Source organism: Salvelinus fontinalis, chromosome 31 (genome assembly GCF_029448725.1).
Source record: "Salvelinus fontinalis isolate EN_2023a chromosome 31, ASM2944872v1, whole genome shotgun sequence".
Lineage (NCBI taxonomy): Eukaryota > Metazoa > Chordata > Actinopteri > Salmoniformes > Salmonidae > Salvelinus > Salvelinus fontinalis.
Window position 1 is genome coordinate 43,078,363 of NC_074695.1, and position 26,689 is coordinate 43,105,051.

The 26,689-nt window shown below is 44.9% G+C and overlaps 1 protein-coding gene across 1 annotated transcript; it reads left to right on the forward strand.

Annotated features, from left to right (window-relative positions):
- The first annotated feature begins 2,506 nt into the window (after positions 1 to 2,506).
- Positions 2,507 to 20,460, forward strand: dalrd3 (DALR anticodon binding domain containing 3). Its single transcript, XM_055892790.1, has 13 exons — positions 2,507 to 2,915; positions 4,030 to 4,334; positions 4,524 to 4,828; positions 5,458 to 5,516; positions 5,783 to 5,884; positions 10,505 to 10,569; positions 11,624 to 11,682; positions 12,348 to 12,430; positions 12,848 to 12,974; positions 17,019 to 17,077; positions 17,713 to 17,829; positions 18,171 to 18,239; positions 18,586 to 20,460. The coding sequence occupies exons 1-13, from the start codon at positions 2,685 to 2,687 to the stop codon at positions 18,703 to 18,705; spliced, it is 1,701 nt and encodes a 566-aa protein (XP_055748765.1). The 5' UTR covers positions 2,507 to 2,684; the 3' UTR covers positions 18,706 to 20,460.
- Positions 20,461 to 26,689: the final 6,229 nt, after the last annotated feature.

The window sequence follows — 26,689 nt, forward strand, 5'->3', positions numbered from 1 at the left end:
AAGCCAGACTCCTGAACAGCTAATCAAATGGCTACCCGGACTATGCATTGTGTCCCACCACTTTAGTTACTTATGTGTCTTTACTTATCTATTTTTTTAAAAACTGCACTGTTGGTTAAGGGCTTGTAAGTAAGCATTTCACTGTAAGGTCTACACCTGTTGTATTCGGCGCACATGACAAATAACTTTGATTTGAGGTAGTTCTCTGCAAAGTCAATATGCACAATGATATCCTCTTTCCCCAGATTCTCTTTTAATTATTTCAGTTTGGAGTATTGGTGTTGAATGTTGTACACATGTTTCACATACTTCTCTTTCAATCCTTTGGAGATGTCCTCCAGTACAATCTGCAGTGTGCCACCTACCTTTTCTTTTACTGTCAAATGTACAGTGAACTTCTCCATGTTTCCCTCTTTGTTTTTCTTCTCTCCAGCTTTGTTTTTCCACTCAAACCACCATGTCTGCATCAAAGTCAGATGTTTTAAGCTCTTTTGCTTGGCAAAGGAAGCACTCTCTGTACATGCACTCTTTCTTCAGGTTCTCACACCACAAAGACTCAATAAGGTTCTCAATGTTTGCTGCAGCTGATCACTTTGTGATGCTGTAGTTTGTCCACCATGTACTGGAGGTTGGCGTGGGTTTTGCAGAGGCATGTGTCCCTATCCTGGACTGCTGGCTTGACAACCCAAAAAGGACACATTTTGCAGAATTCATAGTAGGAAATGTGAATATCTGAATATTCCCTCTTAAACTTCTGATAAAGGTTCTGAATTGTGCCATTCAAGAAGCACTTCTGCTTTTCCTTCTTGTTCCTCGTTATTTTGTCATTTTTCCATGTTGTTGCTCTTCTATTGTCATCACGTTCATAGAATCTAGGGGTTTTCTCTTCTGTGGCAGTGCTAATTCCATTACACTGATTTTTCCTGGAGTATTGAAGACTTGATGGCCTGTTTTCATTTGTCCTCATTGCTTTTGGTGAAAAACTAAATTTTCTGTTTGTGGCATTGACCAGGCCATACTTTCTCAGAATGTTGCCACTGAGCATTTTTGAAGCCACTTGTTTGTCCTTGGCACTGGTAAATGTGTTGATACTTTTGCTTTACCTCTGCAATGATGGCATATTGACACAGTAAAATCCTTCTCAAGTTCTTTGGAGTTTCCTTCATTTGCTGTTAAGGCTTTGTGGAATCTTGTCTCACCAGTTTCTTCATCAGTCGATCATACCTTTTCTTGCATTTCTCAGCTTTCTCAGTTTGACATTTGCCATGTAAAGATCTTTGTATGTTTTTGAGCGACTTCTTACAACATTATTCCTTCCAGCAAGTATTCGACTACTCATTTATGTTGCAGACAATGAGGAAGGGGTATCAGGGCTTGCATCAGTGTCAGGTAAATTAGGGGCAGGTATGTTGGCCTCATATTCTGGCTGCAAGTCATCTGGTGACTGAGGTGAGGTGTTGCCTGATAGGTAGGTCTCCATTGCAACTGTTCTCTTTAAAGTCTGTCTTCTTTTCCGTTGGTTGCATTTCCATTGCCTTCTCTTGTTTCTTTGTTCTGCTTTGTAAGCTCAGAGATAGATTTCACTTCTCCCTTCTCTTTTTATTTCCAGTATTTCTCCCTGTCTTTTTGCAGATATTCCTGGTATCGTAAAGGATAATTTTTTATTTTGCTTCTATATGTCTGTAATTTCTAAAATATACTTAAGTATCAAAAGTAAAGTATAAATAATTTCAAATTCCTTATATGAAGCAAACCAGATGGCACCATTTTCCAGTTTTTTAAATGTACGGTTAGCCAGGGTTACGTTCCAACACTCAGACATAATTTACAAACAAAGCTTGTGTTTAGTGAGTCCTCTTGATCAGAGGCAGAAGAGATGACCAGCCATGTGATACACTGTCACAATATGTTTCCATGGTAACTAAATTAAAATTCTCTTGAAAAAACTTTATTAATGAGGAATTTGTCCTCAGTTGTGGAAATGACACCATTACCTAAAGGCAGGTATATTTTGTTTAAAAACAATATAAAGAGTATACTCACAATACATATTGATATAGATTTAATTTAATCTTTCTCTAGTAGATAACATTAATAATTAATTACACATTATATAATGTTTTCTCATAGAAAAATATAGTAGAAGCGCAAAAGTCTGGGTCAGGGACAAGGGCAAAACAGTGAACTTGAGGTATAAAATTTATCTGATATGTAGCTGAAATACTTGATAGAGAGGTGTGAAAAAAGTATGGGGTGATTGTAGTGTGAACTTAACAAATAAAGAATAACAAATTATAATAATTTAAATTAAATAAATCCCTGCGAGGACATAGATGTGCCCGTAGTTGCAGAATCACCATTAAATTACCAACATTGTTGATGAAAGTTAATTTACTATGAATTTCATAGACTGTGCTAAACAGCCAACATTGCCACACACAATATGGCGCCGTAAACTCGCGCTTTTGCCCTGCTTCACAAGGAAACGGGACTTAGGGAAACAACATTTGCACTCTACAGTTCCGCATTGTGGTTATCATGCAGTCATTCACAGCCAATACGAGATCGATCGACTAGAGCCGAGGAACACATTTTTGTCTATTTGAAAAGTTAGCTGTCATAAACACAAATGATTACTATACCGTTTAGCTCAGTTGAAGTGATGATTAGGTTGTGAGTTAGTGATGGAGAACATTGACGAGACACCGTTTCGGATCACCCGTACCGTCCAAGCTCTGGGCTCTGCACTACGGGGAGAGCCTGAAAATGTTCCCGATGCCGGTCAGGGTAGCGGGGACAGAATCTCGAGTGAGCCGGAGAAGCTTTGGTTTAAAGAAAGCAGCTCTAAGAATCTCCAAAACAGGGACTTCTTGTCACCCACTACGGTGCTGAATACGCTTTATGCAGACGGACAGGTCGGTGTGCTAGATAGATAGCTTCTTAATATTATTATTTAATTCATTTGAACCCCATTATATTTTTCCTTTGAATTGTTTGCAGTTGGGTGCACTGGTTATAACGCATGGGTTGACAGACAGACACACGCACAGTTGACAGCACACGCTTTTCTTTTTGACAGGTTGAAGAGTCTTGAGAGATGTGGAGGCTAATTATTTTACCCCGACCTATCTTCAACATCCACTTTATGATTGTGAACCAAATGGAATTAATACATTTTCATATTTGAGACCGTTGACATTGTCCTCATCGACATAACATTTAAACCCTGCGGCAAAAATTATTAACCCATGACTGGCAAATCTAATGTGGGTCACTCACAACAAAATGTGGCACCGTGTTTTTACATGGGGTCTATCATCTCGCGAGACGATGTTAGCATGGCATCGCCAAGGCGTTGCGAGGTCAGACACAGTGATAAATCCCGCCTATTTGTACAATTTCTCTTCTTAAAGTGTGATTTTCAACCTAACCACACTGCTAATGTTATGCCTAACTTTAAATTAAGATCTAAAAGTACATTTTAGTTTTCATACATTTTTATGATATACACAATTTTGGCTTTGTGGCTGTGGTAACTAGTGGAAACCCGTTGCTGACGCATGCCAGATCTGGATAGGTATTTTATGTATCAGAAAACCACATCATATGTTATAGCAATCTGTCAGTCGATGATGTGGAACTCAACCATTGGTTGATGCATGGTTTGAGAGGGGATCGTGACCAAAGTAGTTGCATGGTTGCGTACCCTGCTCAGACGTTGCATGCGTGCCCGACGTCATCGACTGTGCCGTCGGGCACCAGATTGCTATATCATATGATGTGGTTAGCTGATACTAAATTACCTATCCAGGCATTGTAAGATCTGGCATGTGTCAGCAACGTCTGAGCAGGGGAACACGAACAGACTCATGCAGTAGGCAAATTAGGTCTATCCCACTGAAGGCAGAAGGCTACTACTACTGCAATATTGTTTTTGACTGTGTGATTGATAGTGTATATGTCTTAGAATTTGAGAAGAACTGTCTGCAATCCATGGACAGTATGTAAGTGTGATGTGTTTGTGTCTAGGTTCCCCCAGTAGTGATGGGTAGAGTGCTGTCTCTGAAAGGGTGTGGGGTTCTCCCTGTGGCTGGTGGGGAGGTCATGGGAGAGGGGCTGAGGGTGCGGGTCGACCGGATTGCTGCCTTTCAGAAGGTCCTGAGTGGAGTGTCGGCGTACCTGAAGCCTCCTAGCCAGAGACAGGGGGGTGTGGTGCTCAACTGCCCAGCCCTTCACCCCAAACCCAATTTACCCTCCCCCGACACACTCACGCTGGGGCAACTACGCACCGTGCTGCTGACTGACCATTTAGGGGCGCTACTGAGGAGACAGGGGTGAGTTAGGACATGGTTCGATAACTCATCTGGCATTATGTCACTGTCCAGTACATTGTATGTATCCACGTTGTGTATGTTCATGCAGTATGTGCCGGCTTGGTTAAATATGTGTTATACTGAGTATAGAGGGTTTTGCATTCTCACCATATCATATACCAGTGTTGGTAACTTCCCTGTTTTTCTCAGGTTTACTGTGTCCTGCTGCCCTGTGCTGCCTGAAGATAGCAACATCATCGTCTTCCTCCGAATACTTGGCGTCGATTGGCCGTCAGTGCCGGTCAGCTGGACCAATGACGAGCGGGAGGAGAAGATGTTGGAGGCTTTACAGAATTCCCCATACAAAGAAATAGAGGAGACAGATGGAGGAAGGAGAGAGAGTGAAGGAAAGAAGATGGAGGGAGAGAAGGAGTGGACGCTCAGGGTGAACTTGAAGAGGGTGTTTCAGGAGGAGCAGCTGCCAGGGTATGACCCCAGCCTTGGTACCTGTACAGGTGAGACATGAAGGATCTTTGACCTAGGTTAGGACCTGGGGATTGGTTGTAAATGTGTTAACCTGAGATTAACACATTCATTGGCAAAGACAGAAGGTTTGGGTCAAATTGGTCTGTAAGGCGTCTAGGTGTAGCAGGTAAGACGGAGTCAGGCGCAGGACACAGAGATGAGTAATTCACGTAACTTTACTCAAAACAACAAATATTCAAAGAAGGAAAATAATCAAGCTCACAAAATACAGACCAACTTACAACGAACAAACACGCACAAAACCATGGGGGAACCAGAGGGTTAAACAAGGAACATATAATTATGGGGATGGAAACCAGGTGTGTACAATGAAGACAAAACAAATGGAAAATGAAAAGTGGATCGGTGGCGGCTAGAAAACCGGTGACGTCGACCGCCGAACGCCGCCCGAACAAGGAGAGGGACCAACTTCGGCGGAAGTCGTTGCATGGTCAATACAATGGAATTATCTCATATGGAACTAAGTCTATAATATGACGCCTTTAGATATGAAAATTACTGTAATGTAGCCGAGGTAAATAAAACCTCCATAGCTTAACAGTCCATTATAGATTTGACTTAAGGACTGTCTAACATAATTCATGTGATTTATCCTCAGTGCATAGAGACAGTGTGTCTCATCTGGCCCAACTGGACAGGGCTACTACAGACTGCACAGTGAGTCAAGATTTCTAATCCCCAACGCTTTAAACATCAAGCTTTACCCGTGTACTACTATAGTAATACTATATCTATAGCCGTGTACTACTATAGTAATACTATATCTATGGCCGTGTACTACTATAGTAATACTATATCTATGGCCGTGGGCTACTATAGTAATACTATATCTATGGCCGTGTACTACTATAGTAATACTATATCTATGGCCGTGGACTACTATAACGTCTCATGTTAGGTTTTCACATCTCTTATTGACCTAGGTATCCACAGAAACCGCAGTACATGTCACTTCCTGTCAGGATGAGTTCCGTCAGCAGCAGATAGCGATGCTATGGAGAGCCAGCGGTGCAACAGTGACACAGGTTTGTTTGACAGAACGACACATTAACTAACACATAATGGTGATCTGTACTTCACCATCACAGCAGGTTGGTGGCACCTTCAACGGGCTCGTGGCAATATCTGGAGGGGAATCAATGGAATGGTATCAAATACATCAAACACATGGTTTCTATGTGTTTGATGCATATCCATTTGTTCTGTTCCAGCCATTTTTATAAGCCGTCCTCCCCTCAGCAGCCTCCACTGTTCACCATACTAACCAATAGAGGTGCACCCAGGGGTGAAAGTAAGCCGATGTGGTCCGGTACAGAGTACCGGCAAAATAAATACTGCCAAAACAGCTTACCGGTAAAATATGAGACTATCACAATAATTAAAACAAAGATGGAAAGAAAACTAGGCTATTTCACAATCATTTATCATTACCGCCTGTCAGCCGCATGAGAAATTAGCGAATAGTCTTGAAAATGGGTGGTATGCGCTTCAAAATGCATTGTGGTTGGAGATGAACACAAACATTTTGCCATGGCAGAGATGACTGGCTGCCGAGACTGAGACCCGCTCGGACAACAGTGGACACATCAAACAATTCAGGCTGTGAATTGTGTCCCAAATGACAATCACAGAATGACATGACACTTTTTGGTGTTTTTAGAGACGTCTCTTTCCATTCGTCAAATGGCGGGTGCACAGCGCACTGTTTTTGATGCTGGAATTATGCCGGACGAATGTGCGCAGCTAGCCTACTTTTTCAAGTGAATTGTTTGACAATCAGATGAAAAGGTAATACATTTTTACAGCTAAATGACTTGTCGTTACTGTTACTCCCATGCAAGCACGTGTATGCATAGGATGTCCTGTACTGGGAAGAAATGAAATCTACTTTCTCCACTGGGTGCACCAATACATTTGTCTGACGACTGATCCAAGTACCAAGTGTTTACTCTTGAGGATCAGCCGATGCCTACCAAGTTTCTATCACTCTAAATGTCAAGCTCCTGCCTCCAACCCTGGGAAACTATTCTCCACGTTCTCCTCCCTCCTCAATCCTCCACTTCCCTCCCTCTCTGTGGGCGACTTTATCAACCACTTTGAAAAGAAGGTTGGCGACATCCGCTCCTCATTCACTCAGCCTACTGAGCCCACTGGTCCCACTCACACAGAACTACGCTACGCCTTGACCTCTTTCTCCCTTCTCTCTTCCTGCCACTAGTGATGTCCGGCCACCCGACAACCTGCCCGCTTGACCCCATCCCCTCGTCCCTCCTCCAGACCATCTCTGGAGACCTTCTCCCATTTCTCACTTCCTTCATGAACTCATCCCTGACTGTTTCCCCATCTGACTTTAAGATGGCCAGAGTCGCTCCCCTCAAGAAGCCAACACTCGACCCCTCTGACGTCGAAAACAACAGAGCGGTATCCCTTCTTTCTTTTCTTCCCAAAACACTTGATTGTTCGGTCTCTGACCAACTCTCTTGTTATCTCTCTCAGAACGATCTTCTTGACCCTTAACTAGTTCTTCTTTAAGGCCACTCGCTCAACTGAGACCGCTCTCCTCTGTGTCTGCTCTGCCAAAGCTGACTCTCTCTCCTCTGTTCGTATCCTCCTAGATCGATCCGTTGCCTTCGACACCGTGAACCAATAGATCCTCCTTGCCACCCTCTCAGGGTTGGCCGTCTCAGGCTCTGCACACTCCTGGATTGCATCCCACCTGGCAAGTCGCTCTCACCAGGTGGCGTGGAGAGGATCTGTGTCTGCATGATTTGCTCTCACTGCTGGTGTCGCCCAGGTCTCGGTTCTAGGCCCCCTCCTCTTTTCTCTTTACGCCAAGCTCTGTCATCCTCACATGGTCTCTCCTGTCATTGCTATGCAGATGACACTCATATACTCCACCCCCCCCCTTCTAACACCCAGCTGGAGACATGCATCTCTGCGTGCTTGGCAGACATCTCAGCTTGGATGTCGGCCCACCACCTCAAGCTCAACTTCGACAGAACGTGTTTGACAACTCCAAGGTGTTCCCCTTCCAGAGTGCAAAGAACCTTGGCGTGACCCTGGATAAACTCCCTGTCGTTCTCTGCAAACATCAACGCAGTGACTCGCTCCTGCAGGTTCATGCTCTACAACATTCGTAGAGTACGACCTTTCCTCACACAGGAAGTGGGGCAGGTCCTAATCCAGGCATTTGACATCTCCCGTCAAGACAACTGCAACTCTCTGTTGGCTGGGCTCCCCGCTTGTGCCATCAAACCAGAGTATATGAGCAGAGCTGGAGCGGAGCGTGCCCAATTTGACTGGAGCGAGATTCTCAAAGGCTGGAGCATCAGCCTTCTCGCCATCTCCAATTTTGCTCCAGTAGCGCTCACTTCATGAGCTCAGGGCATGCCCGGTCCAGCATGCATTTGTAGTCTACTTGCGTGCTGCTATAACCCCTTAATGTCATGGAGTTCGCTAAATATTTCCATAAAGAAACTGATAAAATACACAGGTGCAAAGTCAAGGTGACTTATAAAGATGAGGACCAAGAGAAAGAGAGGGAGTGCGGTGGTGTAGAGTCCACAACTAAATAATCATTGTGGAATCTGAAAAGACACGTATCCCGAAAGCATGATAGTGCACTTACTATGTGCACATGCTAAAAGAAAGGAACGAGCTGGGTAGATAACTAAGTGTGTCATTATAGCAACGTATTTCTAAACTAAACATCAGATCTCTTAACGTTTAGCACATTTATTGTTCTATTATCTATACCATAGGCCATAATTGATTTTGGGCCCGTTAGGCCTGGCATGTTCCCACATTCAAGGAGCTTTCCATTTTGATTGGGTTATTTTGCCTAAAAACCTTTAGGCCTACCTATAGAAAAAGTAATAAAAAAACACATCTGCATCTCTGCCCAGCCAGGCAAGAATGGCCAAAAGAGTGTTTATCATCCCCAGTGGCTCTACAAGTGTGGAGAGGATATTCTCCGCTGCTGGCCTGCTCTCCAGGCACCATCACATGAAACCACAGACTGGCCAAACTCATGTTTCTAAAAATGTATTCTAAAAATGAATTCAAACGCACTAATAAGTAATTTCTCATTTAATTTGTATTTAATTCTAAGTAAATCACAGCCTATATGCGCAATTTATAGACTATAATGATTTAATACAACAAAATGTTGTTTAAATGGTGAGCGCTTTATGTCCCTACCGGCCTATTGTCACACTCGCAAATGCTTCACGGTGTATTTATTTGTAGGCTATAGCCTTGAAATCATAGAGCCTAAATAATTCCTTCTTAGGCTCCCTTGTCGGGCTCCTGACCTATTTAAAGTGCTGTTTAATATGACGTGTATCCTATTTGAAATTATGTGTGCTTCTTACATTCAGCTTTTCATGTTTATTCAAATACTTTTCATTCAAATCCATATGGTTTGGTTTCAATACTTCAAAACCAAATGGTAGGTCCAGGTAGTCACAAAAATAGATGGGTGTTGGTAAAATTGTGATTTTAATGAATGGAGTGAATTTGGAGCGGAAGTTTTTGTTGTTGTTGTGAGTGCGGAGCGGTTTTTAACGGAGCAGTTGGAAAGGACATGGAGCGCTCAACTCCGCTCACATGCTCTGCATCGAACCCATGTAACTTATCCAGAATGCCGCAGCCCGCCTGGTGTTCAGCCTTCCTAAGGACTTCCATGTCACCCCGCTCCTCCGCACACTCCACTGGCTTCCAGTCAAAGCTCACATCCACTACAAGACCATGGTGCTTGCCTACGGAGCAGCAAGGGGAACTGCCCCTCCATACCTTCAGGCTATGCTCAAACCCTACACCCCCAACACGAGCACTCCGATCTGCCACCTCTGGTCTCTTGGCCCTCCCACCCCTATCTGAGGGCAGCTCCCACTCAGCCCAGTCGAAGATCTTCTTTGTCCTGGCACCCCAATGGTGGAACAAGCTTCCCCCTAAAGTCAGGGGGGAAAACGTCTGAAACCCGACCTCTTTGAAGAGTATCTTTAAAGCTAAAATATGTAACTTATTGGGCGACCCGACCAAATTCACGTAGAAATGTGTGTTATAGATCTGTCATTCTCATTGAAAGCATGTGTAAGAAGCAGTAGATCTGCTTTCTGTGCGCTATTTTTATGCTGCCAGTTCTTTTAAGTTTAGTTTTTGCGTCTTTTACTTTCGGTTTTGTACACCAGCTTCAAACAATATTTAGCGTTATAAAAATAGATCTCACAGCGTTTTAGATGTTACAATGGTTCTCTACACTATAGTTGATTGTTTTGTCACATTAACTGAAATTAGGCGAGCTATTAGAATTTTAGCAACCAGGAAATGAGGGCGCGATTTCTGCATAAAGCAGCTTTAAACAACTCCAAAATGAAAGAAAATGGCACTGACTTTGCTGATTTTAAATACTTTATTGAGGGAAAATGTAGTTAAAACGATTGTGATGGGTTGTTGTCTCACCTAGCTATCTTAAGATATGCACTAATTGTAAGTTGCTCTGGATAAGAGCGTCTGCTAAATTACTAAAATGTCAAATGATTGACAATATTGCTTTATGCATCCACAAAACAGTCTCTCAACCTATCCTGGCTGCAACCAGATACATTATGAGTGAAGCAGTTTTCCCTCTTTCTGTTTCTCAGAGGCATCTAGTTTGTGGACCAGTGAAGACTCCTGGAAGTCACCTCAGTGCGGCCCAGTATCTCCAGTAAGAACTACATCTAGTTTTATTCATTTGATTTCTCTTTAGTCCCAGCACCTAAGTATATCACTCTTTAGTCCCAGCACCTAAGTATATCACTCTTTAGTCCCAGCACCTAAGTATATCACTCTTTAGTCCCAGCGCCTAAGTATATCACTCTTTAGTCCCAGCGCCTAAGTATATCACTCTTTAGTCCCAGCGCCTAAGTATATCACTCTTTAGTCCCAGCGCCTAAGTATATCACTCTTTAGTCCCAGCGCCTAAGTATATCACTCTTTAGTCCCAGCGCCTAAGTATATCACTCTTTAGTCCCAGCGCCTAAGTATATCACTCTTTAGTCCCAGCGCCTAAGTATATCACTCTTTAGTCCCAGCGCCTAAGTATATCACTCTTTAGTCGCAGCGCCTAAGTATATCACTCTTTAGTCGCAGCACCTAAGTATATCACTCTTTAGTCGCAGCACCTAAGTATATCACTCTTTAGTCCCAGCACCTAAGTATATCACTCTTTAGTCCCAGCACCTAAGTATATCACTCTTTAGTCCCAGCACCTAAGTATATCACTCTTTAGTCCCAGCACCTAAGTATATCACTCTTTAGTCCCAGCACCTAAGTATATCACTCTTTAGTCCCAGCACCTAAGTATATCACTCTTTAGTCCCAGCACCTAAGTATATCACTCTTTAGTCGCAGCACCTAAGTATATCACTCTTTAGTCCCAGCACCTAAGTATATCACTCTTTAGTCCCAGCACCTAAGTATATCACTCTTTAGTCCCAGCACCTAAGTATATCACTCTTTAGTCCCAGCACCTAAGTATATCACTCTTTAGTCGCAGCACCTAAGTATATCACTCTTTAGTCGCAGCACCTAAGTATATCACTCTTTAGTCGCAGCACCTAAGTATATCACTCTTTAGTCCCAGCACCTAAGTATATCACTGTGCTCCACCGTCTGCTCGAAGGTAGTCTTCTCAGATCTCAAATGTAGTCTCTACAGATCTCCTCGAGCCTCTGTATGTGTGTCTGTCTCATGGGGTCTTTGTTCGCCCTGTCCTATAGACTGAGAAGAGTGCAGATGAAGGAGGCCTCAGAGATGAAGTACGGCGAACAAGTCAAAGGTGAGTGTGCTCAATTTGTCTGAAGTGCATTTTGTAACGCGTGTGTACTTTTTAATGTGTATGAGAGGCACTGATTTGTATGATTAGGCAGTGGTGAAAAGTACTTAAGTAAAAATACTTTAGTGTGCTACTTAAGTCGTTTTGGGGGGTATCTTTACTATTTCTAATTTTACTTTTGCTTCACTACATTCCTAAAGAAAATAATGTACTTTTTACTCCATACATTTTCCCTGACACCCAAAAGTAGTCGTTACATTTTGACAGGAAAATGGTCCAATTCACTCCTGGTCATCCCTACTGCCTCTGATCTGGTGGACTCACTAAACATAAATGCTTTGTTTGTAAATTAATGTCTGAGGGCTGGAGTGGGCTCCTGACTATCCGTAAATAAATAAAAAACAAGAAAATGGTGCCGTCTGGTTTGCATAATATAAGAAATTTGAATGAATGAATACATTTACTTTTGATACTTATACTTTTTTACTTTACTTTTGATAAGTATATTTATAACCAAATACGTTTAGATTTTTACTCAAGTACTATTTTACTGGATTATTTTCTATTAAGGTATCTTTACTTTCACTCAAGTAGAGCATTTGAGTACTTTTTCCACGACTGAATAGGGTATGTGATTTCTTTCCTTAATACTCCAAATCATTTTCCAGGCCAGAGTTGGGATGACATCATCAAGGTCATGACCTCAGCCACTGTGAGGTTTGAGCTACTCTCAACGGTCCATATGAGCCCGGTGAGTCTTAGCTGTGCCACTAGAGATTCTGGGTTCGAGTCCTGGCTCTGTTGCAGCCGGGCGCTTCCGGGAGACCCATGGGGTGGCGCACAATTGTCCGGGTTCGGGTCGGGCTTGGCCGACAGGGATGTCCTTGTCCCATTGTGCACTAGCGACTCCTGTGGCGAGCCGGGCGTTGTGCATGCTGACACGGTCCCTAGGTGTACTGTGTTTCCTCTGACACATTGGTGCGGCTGGCTTCCGGGTTAAGTGGGCAATGTGTGTGTGTGTGCACAGTTGTGCACACCGATAATCATGTGTGTGTGTGTGTGAACTGGTAGCGTGCTGGCCTACCTTGCTCTCCAGGGGGTTTGTGCCTGGCTGGTGTTGTGTTGAGTCAGAGCTGACTGGCAGACTGACACCTGTTTTAACACACAGGTCACCCTGGATGTGCAGAGGGAAGGCAGTGTGTCCACCAAAGGCCCCAGAGGCGGAGTCTTTGTCATGTACAACTGTGCTCGGCTCCACACCCTCTTTGACAGTTACGAGCGAGGCATGGAGAAGGGTGAGACACGCAAGGCAACATGATGGTGATATGGTAGATGTGACTGGCTTATCCGAAGTGACTCACAGTACTCTATATTTCTAGTCCAACCACAATCTAACACTTCCACACCCAACTGAACCACACAGTTGAACATACACTACCAATATACACTGCTCAAAAAAATAAAGGGAACACTTAAACAACACAATGTAACTCCAAGTCAATCACACTTCTGTGAAATCAAACTGTCCACTTAGGAAGCAACACTGATTGACAATAAATTTCACATGCTGTTGTGCAAATGGAATAGACAAAAGGTGGAAATTATAGGCAATTAGCAAGACACCCCCAAAAAAGGAGTGATTCTGCAGGTGGTGACCACAGACCACTTCTCAGTTCCTATGCTTCCTGGCTGATGTTTTGGTCACTTTTGAATGCTGGCGGTGCTCTCACTCTAGTGGTAGCATGAGACGGAGTCTACAACCCACACAAGTGGCTCAGGTAGTGCAGTTCATCCAGGATGGCACATCAATGCGAGCTGTGGCAAAAAGGTTTGCTGTTTCTGTCAGCGTAGTGTCCAGAGCATGGAGGCGCTACCAGGAGACAGGCCAGTACATCAGGAGACGTGGAGGAGGCCGTAGGAGGGCAACAACCCAGCAGCAGGACCGCTACCTCCGCCTTTGTGCACAATGCTCTTTTGGTCAGAGGCCGAGCAGTTGCCATACCAGGCAGTGACGCAACCAGTCAGGATGCTCTCGATGGTGCAGCTGTAGAACCTTTTGAGGATCTGAGGACCCATGACAAATATTTTCAAGCTCCTGATGGGGAATAGGTTTTGTTGTGCCCTTGTCATGACTGTCTTGGTGTGCTTGGACCATGTTTATTTGTTGGTGATGTGGACACCAAGGAACCTGAAGCTCTCAACCTGCTCCACTGCAGCCCCGTTGATGAGAATAGGGGCTTGCTCAGTTCTCTTTTTCCTGTAGTCCACAATCAGCTCCTTTGTCTTGCTCACATTGAGAGAGAGAGAGAGAGAGAGAGGTTGTTGTCCTGGCACCACATGGCCAGGTCTCTGACCTCCCTATAGGCTGTCACGTTGTTGTCGGTGATCAGGCCTACCACTGTTGTGTCGTCTGCAAATTTAATGATGGTGTGATGTGTTGTTACCTACCCTTACAACCTGGGGGCGGCCCGTCAGGAAGTCCAGGATCCAGTTGCAGAGGGAGATGTTTAGTCCCAGGGTCCTTAGCTTTGTGATGAGCTTTGAGGGCACTGTGGTGTTGAACGCTGAGCTTTAGTCAATGAATAGCATTCTCACATAGGTGTTCCTTTTGTCCAAGTGGGAAAGGGCAGTGTGGAGTGCAATAGAGTTTGCATCATCTGTGGATCTGTTGCGACGGTATGTTAATTGGAGTGGGTCTAGCGTTTCTCGGATGATGGTGTTGATGTGAGCCATGACCAGCCTTTCAAAGCACTTCATGGCTACAGACGTGAGTGCTACGAGTTGGTAGTCATTTAGGCAGGTTACCTTAGTATTCTTGGGCACAGTCACTATGGTGGTCTGCTTAAAACATGTTGGTATTACAGACTTGGACAGGGAGAGGTTGAAAATGTCAGTGAAGACACTTGCCAGTTGGTCTGCGTATGCTCGCAGTACACGTCCTGGTAATCTGCCTGGCCCTGCAGCCTTGTGAATGTTGACCTGTCTAAAGGTCTTACTCACATCGGCTGCGGAGAGGGTGATCACACAGTCTTCCGGTACAGCTGGTGCTCTCATGCATGTTTCAGTGTTATTTGCCTCGAAGCGAGCATAGAAGTAGTTCAGCTTGTCCGGTAGGCTTGTGTCACTGGTGAGCTCTCGGTTGTGCTTTCCTTTGTAGTCTGTAATGGTTTGCAGGCCCTGCCACATCCGACGAGCGTCAGAGCCAGTGTAGTACGACTCGATCTTAGTCCTGTATTGATGCTTTGCCTGTTTGATGGTTCTTCGGACGGCATAGCAGGATTTCTTATAAGCTTCCAGGTTAGAGTCCCGCTCCTTGAAAGTGGCAACTCTAGCCTTTAGCTCAGTGCGGATGCTGCCTGTAATCCATGGTTTCTGGTTGGGGTATGTACGTACGGTCACTGTGGGGACGACGTCATCGGTGCACTTATTGATGAAGCCAGTGGCAGATGTGGTGTACTCCTCATTGCCATTGGAGGAATCTCGGAACATATTCCATTCTGTGCTAGCAAAACAGTCCTGTAGCTTAGCATCTGTTTCATCTGACCACTTTTTTATTGATCTAGTCACTGGTGCTTCCTGCTTTAATTTTTGCTTGTAAGCAGGAATCAGGAAGATGGAATTATGGTCAGATTTGCCAAATGGAGGGCGAGGGAGAGCTTTGTATGCATCTCTGTGTGTGGAGTATAGGTGGTCCAGAGTTCTTTTCCCTATGGTTGCACATTTAACCTCTCTGATCCCTTTAGCGGGATCATTTTCCTAAACAACCACTGAATTGCAGGGCGCCAAATATTACTAAAAATATTTATAATAATGCAATCACAAGTGAAATATACCAAAACACAGCTTAGCTTGTTGTTAATCCACCTATTGTCTCAGATTTTGAAAATATGCTTTACAGCGAAAGCAATCCAAGCTTTTGTGAGTGTATCAATCAATGCTAGAACAGCTAGCCCCAATTTAGCATGGTCACGAAAGTCAGAAAAGCAATAAAATGAATCACTTACCTTTGATCATCTTCGGATGTTTGCACTCACGAGACTCCCAGTTACACAATAAATGTTATTTTTGTTCGATAAATATTACTTTTATAACAAAAACACGCCATTTGGGTTGCGCGTTATGTTCAGAAAACCACAGCCTCGTTCCGTTCGACGAAAATTCCAAAAAGTATCCGTAATGTTCGTAGAAACATGTCAAATGTTTTTTATAATCAATCCTCAGGTTGTTTTTAACATACATAATCGATAATATTTCAACCGGACCGTAACCTATTCAATAAAAGAGAGAAAGAAAATGGAGAGCTACCCCTCTCACGCGCAGGAACTAATCAAAGGACATCTGACTAGTATTGAAAAATCTCGCTCATTTTTCAAAATAAAAGCCTGAAACTATGTATAAAGCCTGGTCACAGCCTGAGGAAGCCATTGGAAAAGGAATCTGGTTGATACCCCTTTAAATGGAAGAAAGACGGGAAATGAAACACAGATTTTAAAAAATAAAAAATCACTTCCGGGTTAGATTTCATCAGGTTTTCGCCTGCAAAATCAGTTTTGTTATACTCACAGACAATATTTTGACAGTTTTGGAAACTTTGGATTGTTTTCTATCCTAATCTGTAAATTATATGCATATTCTACGATCTGGACCTGAGAAATAGTCAGTTTACCTTGGGAACATTATTTATTTATTTTAAAAAAATAAAAAATCTGAACCCTAGCGTCAAGAAGTTAACATGCTGATAGAAATTTGGTAAAACTGATTTAAGTTTCCCTGCATTAAAGTCTCCCGGCTACTAGGAGTGCCGCCTCTGGGTGAACGTTTTCTTTTTGCTTATGGTGGAATACAGCTCATTCAACGCTGTCTTAGTGCCAGCCTCTGACTGTGGTGGTATGTAAACAGCTACAAAGAATATAGATGAAAACTCTCTTGGTAGGTAATACTCTACTCCAGGCGAGCAATAGCTCGAGCCTTCCTTAGATATCGTGCACCAGCTGTTTTTTTACAAAAATACATAGACCGCGGCTGTTCTATCCTGCCGGTACATCGTATAACCAGTATGTTGATCAGCCACGACGCCATGAACCATATCATTTAGCAGAAGCTTTTATCCAAGGTGACTCATGTGTCCATACATTTTGTGTGGGTGGCCCCAGCGGGAATCGAACCCACAACCCGTGACGTTGCAAGCGCCATGCTCTACCGACTGAGCCACACAGGACCACAAACTACCATGTTGTATATGAGTACTAGTCCACACCAACCAATATAAGCAACTTTCATTGTACTATGTGTTTATTGTCATGGTGCATGTTCAGTTCCCATGTATTTGCTTCCCACAGGACTTTACCCTGAAATCCCAGAGGGCTCCCAGTTGGACTTCTCAGCTCTAAAAGAAGAGGTAGGCCCACAGTAGGTGTTCTGATCAAGGATCAGTTTGACCTGGGACGTCCCGAGTGGTGCAGTGGTCTTAGGCACTGCATCGCAGTGCTAGCTGTGCCACTAGAGATTCTGGGTTCGAGTCCAGGCTTTGTCGCAGCCGGCCGAGACCGGAAGACCCATGGGGGTGCGTACAATTGTCCGGGTTAGGGTCGGGTTTGGCCGGCAGGGATGTCCTTGTCCCATTGTGCACTAGCGACTCCTGTGGCGGGCCGGGGGTAGTGCACGCTGACACGGTCGCCAGGTGCACGATGTTTCCTCTGACACATTGGTGCGGCTTGGTTGGGTTGTGTTTCGGAGGACGCATGGCTCCCAACCTTCGCCTCTCCCGAGTCTCCCGAGTCCGTACGGGAGTAGCAGCGATGAGACAAGACTGTAACTACCAATTGGATACCATGAAATTGGGGGTCAAAAAATATATATTTTTAAAAAGGATCAGTTTGACCTTTTAGGTCATAACTAGATGGACGGGGGATACCTGATCCTAGATCAGCACTTCTACTCCGAGACGCTTTGTGAATATCAGTGTTTAATTTTTACTTAGGTCTTCTAGAGACTGTTCTACACAGTCATGGTGTCTGTCTTTCCTTTTCACAGGGGGAGTGGCTTCTTCTGTTCAATTACCTCATTCCATTCTCTGAGCTTCTCGACCAATCAGGACAGGCGTTGGAGTGTGATGGAGGAGGGGCCAGAGTCAACCTGAAGACTGAACAGGTGAGGTTTTAAAAGGATATATTTGTAGTGTATTGAAATATCAGTTGATAGCAAAAATGAAAACACGAAGCAGCTCTTTGGTCCTTTATAAACCTGCAGTATGTAACATATTGTGTGCTATAGACTGGAAAATAAATAAATGGGACTCCGGATGACAACATGATGTTTGTTTCCAACATTAGCGCTAATTTTCCTAAAGAAGTTTAGTCCGCTTCGTGTTTTGTTTCCTTGCTACCATACTAACGAGTATCGCGATACTGGTATCGTCCCTGCCCAAGTTGATATAGGTGAATGAATGCTCATACAATGTATGTTTAATGTGTGTGCAATGTGTCTCCCAGATCTGCAAGTTCCTGGTGTCTCTCAGTAAGGATTTTAGCTCCTATTACAACAGAGTCCACATCCTTGGGGTGAGCAATCAATACTTTTACCGCTATGTCTGTCTGTCTGTCTGTCTGGTAGTTAAATTAGGTTAAAGTTAGTGGACAGTGCACTGTTAGAGCATGTGTCTCGCAGTATGTAGAATTAAATAAATGTTTGCATGTGTGTTGCCCCCTATTGTTTGACACATGGAGATCCATGTGTTAACAGCCTCTGGTCATCCATACCAGGCCTGAAAACATGGCGGACTGGCAGACAGCACAGCTGATTTGGATTTAAACTGATTAAAGTTCCCACGTAGTTCAGTCCATAACGTTTAACCTCAATCTGTCTCTCTCTCCTTCTCTCTGCCCCCCTCTCTTCCCTTCTCTAAAGGAGCCGTTGCCTCACCTCTTCAATCAGATGTTCTGTCGGCTGCAGTTGTTGAGAGCACTGAGAGAGCTCTACCATCGCGCGTTGGATACTCTTCACCTGCCTCCCATCCGGCAGCTATAGCCACAAATACCCTAACTGTAGCCCTGAAATTAGCCCCAACAAATGCCCCCAAAATACCCCGTCTGTAGCCCCGAAATTAGCCCCAACAAATACCCCCCAAATACCCCAACTGTAGCCCCGAATATAGCCCCAACAAATGCCCCCAAAATACCCCGTCTGTAGCCCCGAATATAGCCCCAACAAATGCCCCCAAAATACCCCGAATATAGCCCCAACAAATGCCCCCAAAATACCCCAACTGTAGCCCCGAATATAGCCCCAACAAATTCCCCCAAATACTCCAACTAACGCCTAATATCGGCCGTAAATTATCACTAGCCTATCCCCTACATGAAATACACATATAAATGTCACTTTTACTGCCCAAAGGTGGTACTCTACTGTAGCTATCATTAGGCTTTTATCTTCCTCCCCCCCAATTAAAACCCTGTGAAGTCCTCACGTACTTATGTATATGTGACATACACCTTGTATTACACCCAGTCTATTTACTGTTGATGAAAGAAACTGTATAGATAATTTGCACCCCTCTGTGAAGTCTTGGCGTATCACCAGTATCTCTGATGTACCAAAGACGCAGCCTCTACCGGAGACCCTCACTGCCTTTGAACCAATGAACATCTACCTGTCTTCAGTCTTCCCTTATACGATACCATAGACACTATTCCGCTAACAGACACTGCCCTAGAGACATAGATACAGTATTTACACACTCTGCATGTACACCGTGTAAGCACTGCCCCCGCCCTCATCACTAGATATTGCTCCTGGCCACCATGAGCCATTTACTGTCCCCTTCCCCTCCTACTTGAATAATACAAAATATATATATTTCATTGGAACTGGCTGTGTCAGTATTATATATATATACTGTGGTAAACCGTGGAGGTGTTGGGTTGAGCGTGTGTAACCGATGTGAAATGGCTAGCTCGTTAGCGGTGGTGCGCACTAATAGCGTTTCAATCGGTGACGTCACTCGCTCTGAGACCTTGAAGTAGTTGTTCCCCTTGCTCTGCAAGGGCCGCGGCTTTTGTGGAGCGATGGGTAACGATGCTTCGAGGGTGTCAGTTGTTGATGTGCGCAGAGGGTCCCTGGTTCGAGCCCAGGAAGGGGCGAGGAGTGGGACGGAAGTTATACTGTTACACGTGCAGAGATTGACACAGAGACAGGGAGGCTTTAGTCCGCAAAAACAACTTTACTAAGATAGAAGAGAAATAACTTAGGTTTTGCTCGGTCTTCCTTCTCTCTCTTAACTGGTGTCCGTCTCTCTCCCTTCGTGTGCCATCGTGCTCCTTTTATTTAGCCTCCACGGCTGGTTGGCACTTTCCTCTAATTACCTCCACTTAGCTGTCCGTGTCGGGGTGCCCAGCTCCCGTATTCCCAGCAGAGGGAGCCAACGTCGCCTCACGTACCTCCCCTCTATTACCATCCCCCGGGGTAGACCTCCTGGGTTACCACAATATATATAATGCAGCTATACAGTATATGGAATGATATATGTGACATAGACTAACCCACCACCACCACGGTACTTCTCTTGTGCCAAAGTACTATACAGTACTGTCCCAGATCCCAGTTCTCCATTGTCGCTCTGTGCCATATCTTGGACTGTTATTATTGTGTACGTTTGTGTGTTGGTGGTGACCCGAGCTTTACACGGACTCGCACTCTCTCTCTCTCCCACAATGTTGTCAACGGTCCATCGGGCCAATCTATTTTCCACCTAGATCAATAAATGAGTGTTGACCTCGGTGACCCCGCTGCCGTGTGTGTTAAGATGCGTGTTAAGGTTTGTATATGTACCACATTGCAGCACCGTGTGCAGCTGTTTGTTGTTCATGTTAAGTGTGATGAGTTACGGGGCAAGTCTATAAATGGTTGCATAACGCCCGGGGATTACGGAAATAATTGGTTATGAGTATAATTAATTTGTAGGCCATATTAGATCACCTCCCCCATCATAGCGCTTATATAAAAAGATTTGTGGATGCTCAAGTTCACGCAAGGCAATTAAAATGGACGCCGGGGCCACGCAATTAGAAACTTATCCACATTGACGGCTATAGCGAATAATTGGTGGTTCGGCCCTCTCGTCATTAGCTGGTCCTGCCACATCATGCTCTATGCTCTCTGTATGTCAAACTGAGTGATTATTTTTTCCCCTCCGCTGGTGTCCTTTTGATCCTCCCCCCATAATGAGACGGGAACAGCTGGCCTTGGAGCTCTCCTCCCAACACAGCCACGGGACCAATTCATTAGGGCACACCGTAGCAATGTAAAACGAGTCTTTGTGATTGGGACAAGGTTTTCTGACGTCAGACCAAGCGTCTTGAGGCAGGCAGGGTTTTCCAGGATGCGACACTAAGTTCAGTGTTACGCTGACTGCCTTTATGTGGGGAATCGGCTGTTTCTAACATCTGTTTATCCATTTCGCAGGGGAATATACGTCCCCCCCATAGTTGATTAACCATTCTCTTTCATATCTGTGAGTTAGCGCATACACAGGTCCAACATGACGCAATGCTATGACTTCAGCTTTTTTTTCTGGGAATAGACTGGTTATTACAGTTTGAAAACAATTTGTGCGTGTGTGTGTGTGCAGAAGTGTGTGAGTGTGTTCCCATTACCCACAGCCAATGAGTTAAAAGAGTCTGGACTAGAAGTCTGACGAGACTAGGCAGGAGTGGTGCAATACACGAACATAGCCACAGGGTGGAGCTCTACTGACAGATATTTTAGCCACCTGACAGTCCGCCAGCCTTGATTTGCATCTCCTCCTATCAAAGCGTTCCAATTCTCCCACCCTACCTGCTTGTCAATCACTCCCCTCGGGCCTCGGTTGGCCAGAGACAATAGAGGGAGGAGAGAGAGAAAAAGGGACGTGAACATGAAAGTAGTTCAGAAACGGAGGGATGGATACAGAAAGGGAAAGGAGAGCCCACAGTCATCGCTATGATCAAATCTACTGTCTTAAAGGAGGGAGAAAACAGAGATGAATGAGGTCAGGGATGCTCGTGAGTGTAGAGTGATTATTTGTGGTTGCCAGGGAGAGAGAGAGAGCACAGGAGGGAGGGAGAAAAAGAGGGAGCTGGCTGGGCTACTGATATTGATGGGTATTTAAGTGCTTTGACTGAGTGTGGCTGGGCATACCCAACCGAGCCAGGAAATGACAGGATGAGAGACTGGGGGTTGGAGGGAGGCTAACTGAGATTTGAGGAGCAGACAGACACTGTCACAGTGCCAGACGACTCAAATGATGTCTTAACACAAACGACATAATGACTGATATCAGTCAGAACAGCCAGGATATTTCCTACTTAATGTGCTTGTTAAATGAGTCACAGATCCTCTGAGGGAGTGGTGACTGCGGAAGAGGTTCTACTGAGGGATAATATAAATGGTCTTCTATAACGCAGCGGGTTATTTTCAAGGGAACGTGGCTCCTGTCGAGCGGGTCCCAGAGTGCCTTTGAATGTGCAGGGTGTGGTGAGAGGAGAGCGTGTGACTTTGTGGGGGTTGGTTGATGGTAGGGGCAGGGGCCCGGAGATGGATAGATTGAATCAGATAAACTCCTCATGCAACAGCTGTCATCCAGCCCTTCTCCCCCTCACTCTCGCCCTCTCTCTGCCGCTCTCTCTCCCCCTCTCTCTGCCGCTCTCGTTCTGCGGCTCCCTTTGCTTTCTCTCCTCCTCGCTCTACCCTGGTTGAATACAAAATAGGGAACTGGTTGAACTTGATTTTGCTGTGTACTGGATACCTAACTGTGAGCAAATGAGACAGACCATCCATTGTTTGAATGAATCCCTGAATTAGTACATTATGATTATAACTGTGTATAATTATGTATTTCCTGATTCTGTTCTCTCGGACATGTTTGTGTACGCATGTGAGTGCGCGCGTAGGTCTACCCTCTTCACATATTCACAGGCCAAGAAAATAGGCTGAAGGCTGCTTGATACTCTATCTGATCAGATCACGTTACTGTTCATGGGTATTGATCTTCTCACAGCACTTTGGTTTAATGCAATATCCTCTTAACCACCCTCTCAACCAGCCACGTGGTGAGGAAGCTCCTATATCAAACTAACTGCACATCCAGCAATAATGATTTACAGGCAGCATGAGGCCGGGGCTGCGAGGACGCCCTGCTGGGTTCAAGCCCTCCAGGACCCTAGTTGAATAGCTTTGCTTATAGGGATAATACACTTCTTTAGTTAATGCTAATAAAGTCCCATAAAGGCCTAGGGATAGAGATCCAGCCATACAGCTGTTGCTGCTGCATCCGTCCATTCAGCTGCTGCTGCTGATCCAATTTGGATTAGTCAGGTTCCCGTCTGAAATGGATCCAGTGTGACCCGGGCCGGTGGCTGCCAGGTGCCAGGCTGATGCAACCCAGACCACGGTAGTGTGATAGGGATCCTCCATCCAGCCTGATCTCACTTGACTGTGATCTAGTTAGGGTTAGATCCAGCCTGACAGCGCAGTGGCTCTGCTAGCTCTCAGACCTGGCAGTTATGGCAACTTTCAACCTGAGACTTACCCCGGGGTGTTTTACCAAAAAGGCTGAGACTTTTGTGTTTCCACCTCCAAGGTCCGGCTGCAGTGTCTCACTGGGCCCTGGCCTCAGTGGATCTGCTCTGACTTAGGGCAGGGCCAGGCCACGGGTACTTTTCAGCCTGCACTTACCTGCATTTACATAACAATAGCTAACTGTGGACGATTATCACCTTCTCAAGGTGGACGATTATCACCTTCTCAAGGTGGACGATTACCACCTTCTCAAGGTGGACGATTAACACCTTCTCAAGGTGGACGATTACCACCTTCTCAAGGTGGACGATTAACACCTTCTCAAGGTGGACGATTATCACCTTCTCAAGGTGGACGATTATCACCTTCTCAAGGTGGACGATTAACACCTTCTCAAGGTGGACGATTACCACCTTCTCAAGGTGGACGATTAACACCTTCTCAAGGTGGACGATTACCACCCTCTCAAGGTGGACGATTACCACCCTCTCAAGGTGGACGATTATCACCTTCTCAAGGTGGACGATTACCACCCTCTCAAGGTGGACGATTAACACCTTCTCAAGGTGGACGATTACCACCCTCTCAAGGTGGACGATTACCACCTTCTCAATGTGATAATCGTTCACAGTTAGCCATTGTTATGTACCTACTACCATACCCCGTTCAAAGGCACGTAAATATTTTGTCTTGCCCATTTACCACCTTTTAAAAGTTGTGTTGATGCTTAGGTTGTTGATTTTGCTCGCCCCAAGTCTTTAGTGTCACACTCCTGATGGAAAAAACTGTTTCCCACCTCCAAAAAATAACATTAGAACTTTTAATATGAACACTGGCAACACACTGGTGTGGGGTAAGTCTCAGGTGGAAATGCCCCCATTATAGTGCTCTAGAATCTCATGATCTCATAAAGCCTACTGATATACACTGAGTACAAAACATTATGAACACCTGCTCTTTCCATGACATAGACTGACCAGGTGAGTCCAGGTGAAAGCAATGATCCCTTATTGATGTCACGTGTTAAATCCACATCAATCATTATAGATGAAGGGGAGGAGACAAGTTAAAGAAGGATTTTTAAGTCTTGAGACAACTGAGACATGGATTGCTTATGTGTGCCATTCAGAGGGTGAATGGGCAAGATTTACGTGTCTTTGAACAGGGTATGGTAGTAGGTGCCAGGCGCACCGGTTTGAGAGTGTCAAGAACTGCATCGCTGCAGGGTTTTTCATGCTCAACAGTTTCCCGTGTGTATCAAAAATGATTCACCACCCAAAGGACATCCAGCCAACTTGACACAACTGTGGGAAGCATTGGAGTCAACATGGGCCAGCATCCCTGTGGAACGCTATCGACGCCTTGTAGAGTCCATGCTCAGATGAATTGAGGCTGTTCTGAGGGCAAAAAGGGATGCAACTCAATACTGGGAAGGTGTTCCTAATGTTTTGTACACTCAGTGTAGATCTCAGTCTATATCTATTACAGTTTTGAGGATTCAATTTGATCTGGCATTGGTAGTAATATGCCAATGTGGATTTATGTCCTGAATGTTCCTTTATCGAGAATGATTTCATTCAAAGGAATTTTTACATCCGTGTTTTACCTGAATGTTCACATTCATTAGAATATTTGCAATTTGATACATTCTATGGGAATATGCTTGGGGAGTTGTGCATGTGTAGTGAGAGAGCAATGGTGATGAAAGCAGTTCAGGGACTGTAGGGAATATGTAAGGTTTTATGTATTTCTGCGGTGAATTCATTTTCCTCATTCTCTTTTTTTAAATGTCAACTCACTCTCTCTCCCACTCTTCACCCCCACGCCTCTCTCTCTCTCTCTCTCTTTATTCCGTGATTTGGGTCACTGGCTGACTAAGAGAGGACACACAGCTGGCCTATAAACCCCGCACACACACAGACTCTCACAGTCTGTAAAATATTTGTTTACTGTTGTTTGCCCACACTGAACATGAACTTCTCTTTCTCTACCACTCTCCCTTCATCCATCCACTATTTTTATCAACAAAACTCTGTGACCTGAGTGTGTGTGTGTGTGTGTGTGTGGGGGGGGGGGGGATCCTGCTGCTCTCTTCATCATATCAAGAGATTTTCATTCTATTTGCTTTATATGTTTATTTGACAGAGAAATCTGTCCAATTTGTTTAGATTTATGGCTCATCTCCCCAAATAATGAATGACATCATCATCCTTTTGGTTTAGACTCCATTGAATAACGGAAGGAAAGCACACACCTTGCACGTGATAGGGAAACAGGTTGCAATAGAACTTGAGTCTGGACCAATGAATACATGAATGTCACTAATCAACTGTGAGATCACGGAGAGCTAAGGGCCCTTTTGATGGCTGTTTGGTATGCTATTCAAGTCAGTGAAGCGTGCGGAGGCTTATTATTCACACGCAACCACAGGCCCAATAAGCTGTGGCAGGATTCACACAATCACCCCGCACATGCCACGCAGCTGTCGCCATATGGCATCGTGACTTGTACAGAGAGAGGGGAGGGAAGGAGGGGGGCTTCCCGGATAGCGACCCTCTGTGTCAACCTGTCTGAGTGACAGGACGGCTAGGGCCTTGTCCTCCTCCTCTAGCATAAATTGTGGATGTAAATGACAACCCGTCAATCTATGTCCGTCCCAATCACACCTCCGTCACTTCTCATGCATGTATTAATGCCTCATCATTTCCGGTCAAGGCCAGATGCACACCGGGCCTCCGCTACCACCTGCCGCTCAGGATTTCAGGGAGGGGGGAGGATCTGGCGACTGTGGCACGGGGCCTGGTCAGACAAGGAGAGAGGGGCCGGGGGCATGCAATTACGGAGTATGTGACTGGCAGGCAAAATGAGTGAAGAAAGCCTCAACACCACCCCTCCCTCTCTGCATACTCAACCCCTCCGAGGGGTATAATCCACCAGAGGCTAAAAGTATCCCCACTTTCACTGTTCCCATGGCAACTCGCACCGTTGAAAAGCAGGGTCTTGCATGGCGGCTTGCGGCAGTTAGGAGACCCCCCAGTGAGGAGTCAGAGCTTATTGATCCACCGTTGCGTGGAGGGGAGCCAAGCAGCTAAATTTGGACACACCCGCATCTTGAAAAGGGTGCTGTGTCTATACATTCTAAAACGCATGCGTGCACATAAATAAGCACCCGCGTAGAAACGCGCATTAACCAAGAGGAGTGTATATAGCAGACTAATTACTGCTCTTAAAAATGAATGTTGCATTGCCAGAGCAATGTTGCGTAGTTGATTGGCCTCTGCATAATATAGCCTGAGCCTGTATTATTTTTGTGTCATTTCCTACAATTTTGTAAAGGCGAATATTTGTGAAATGTTTTGAGTAAGAATTATAATTGAACAGGTCTTATATCGACTTAAATGGGCCGAGTGATGCAGCAGGCTGATTTGGAACGCCGCTGTCCATGGTGCTGTAT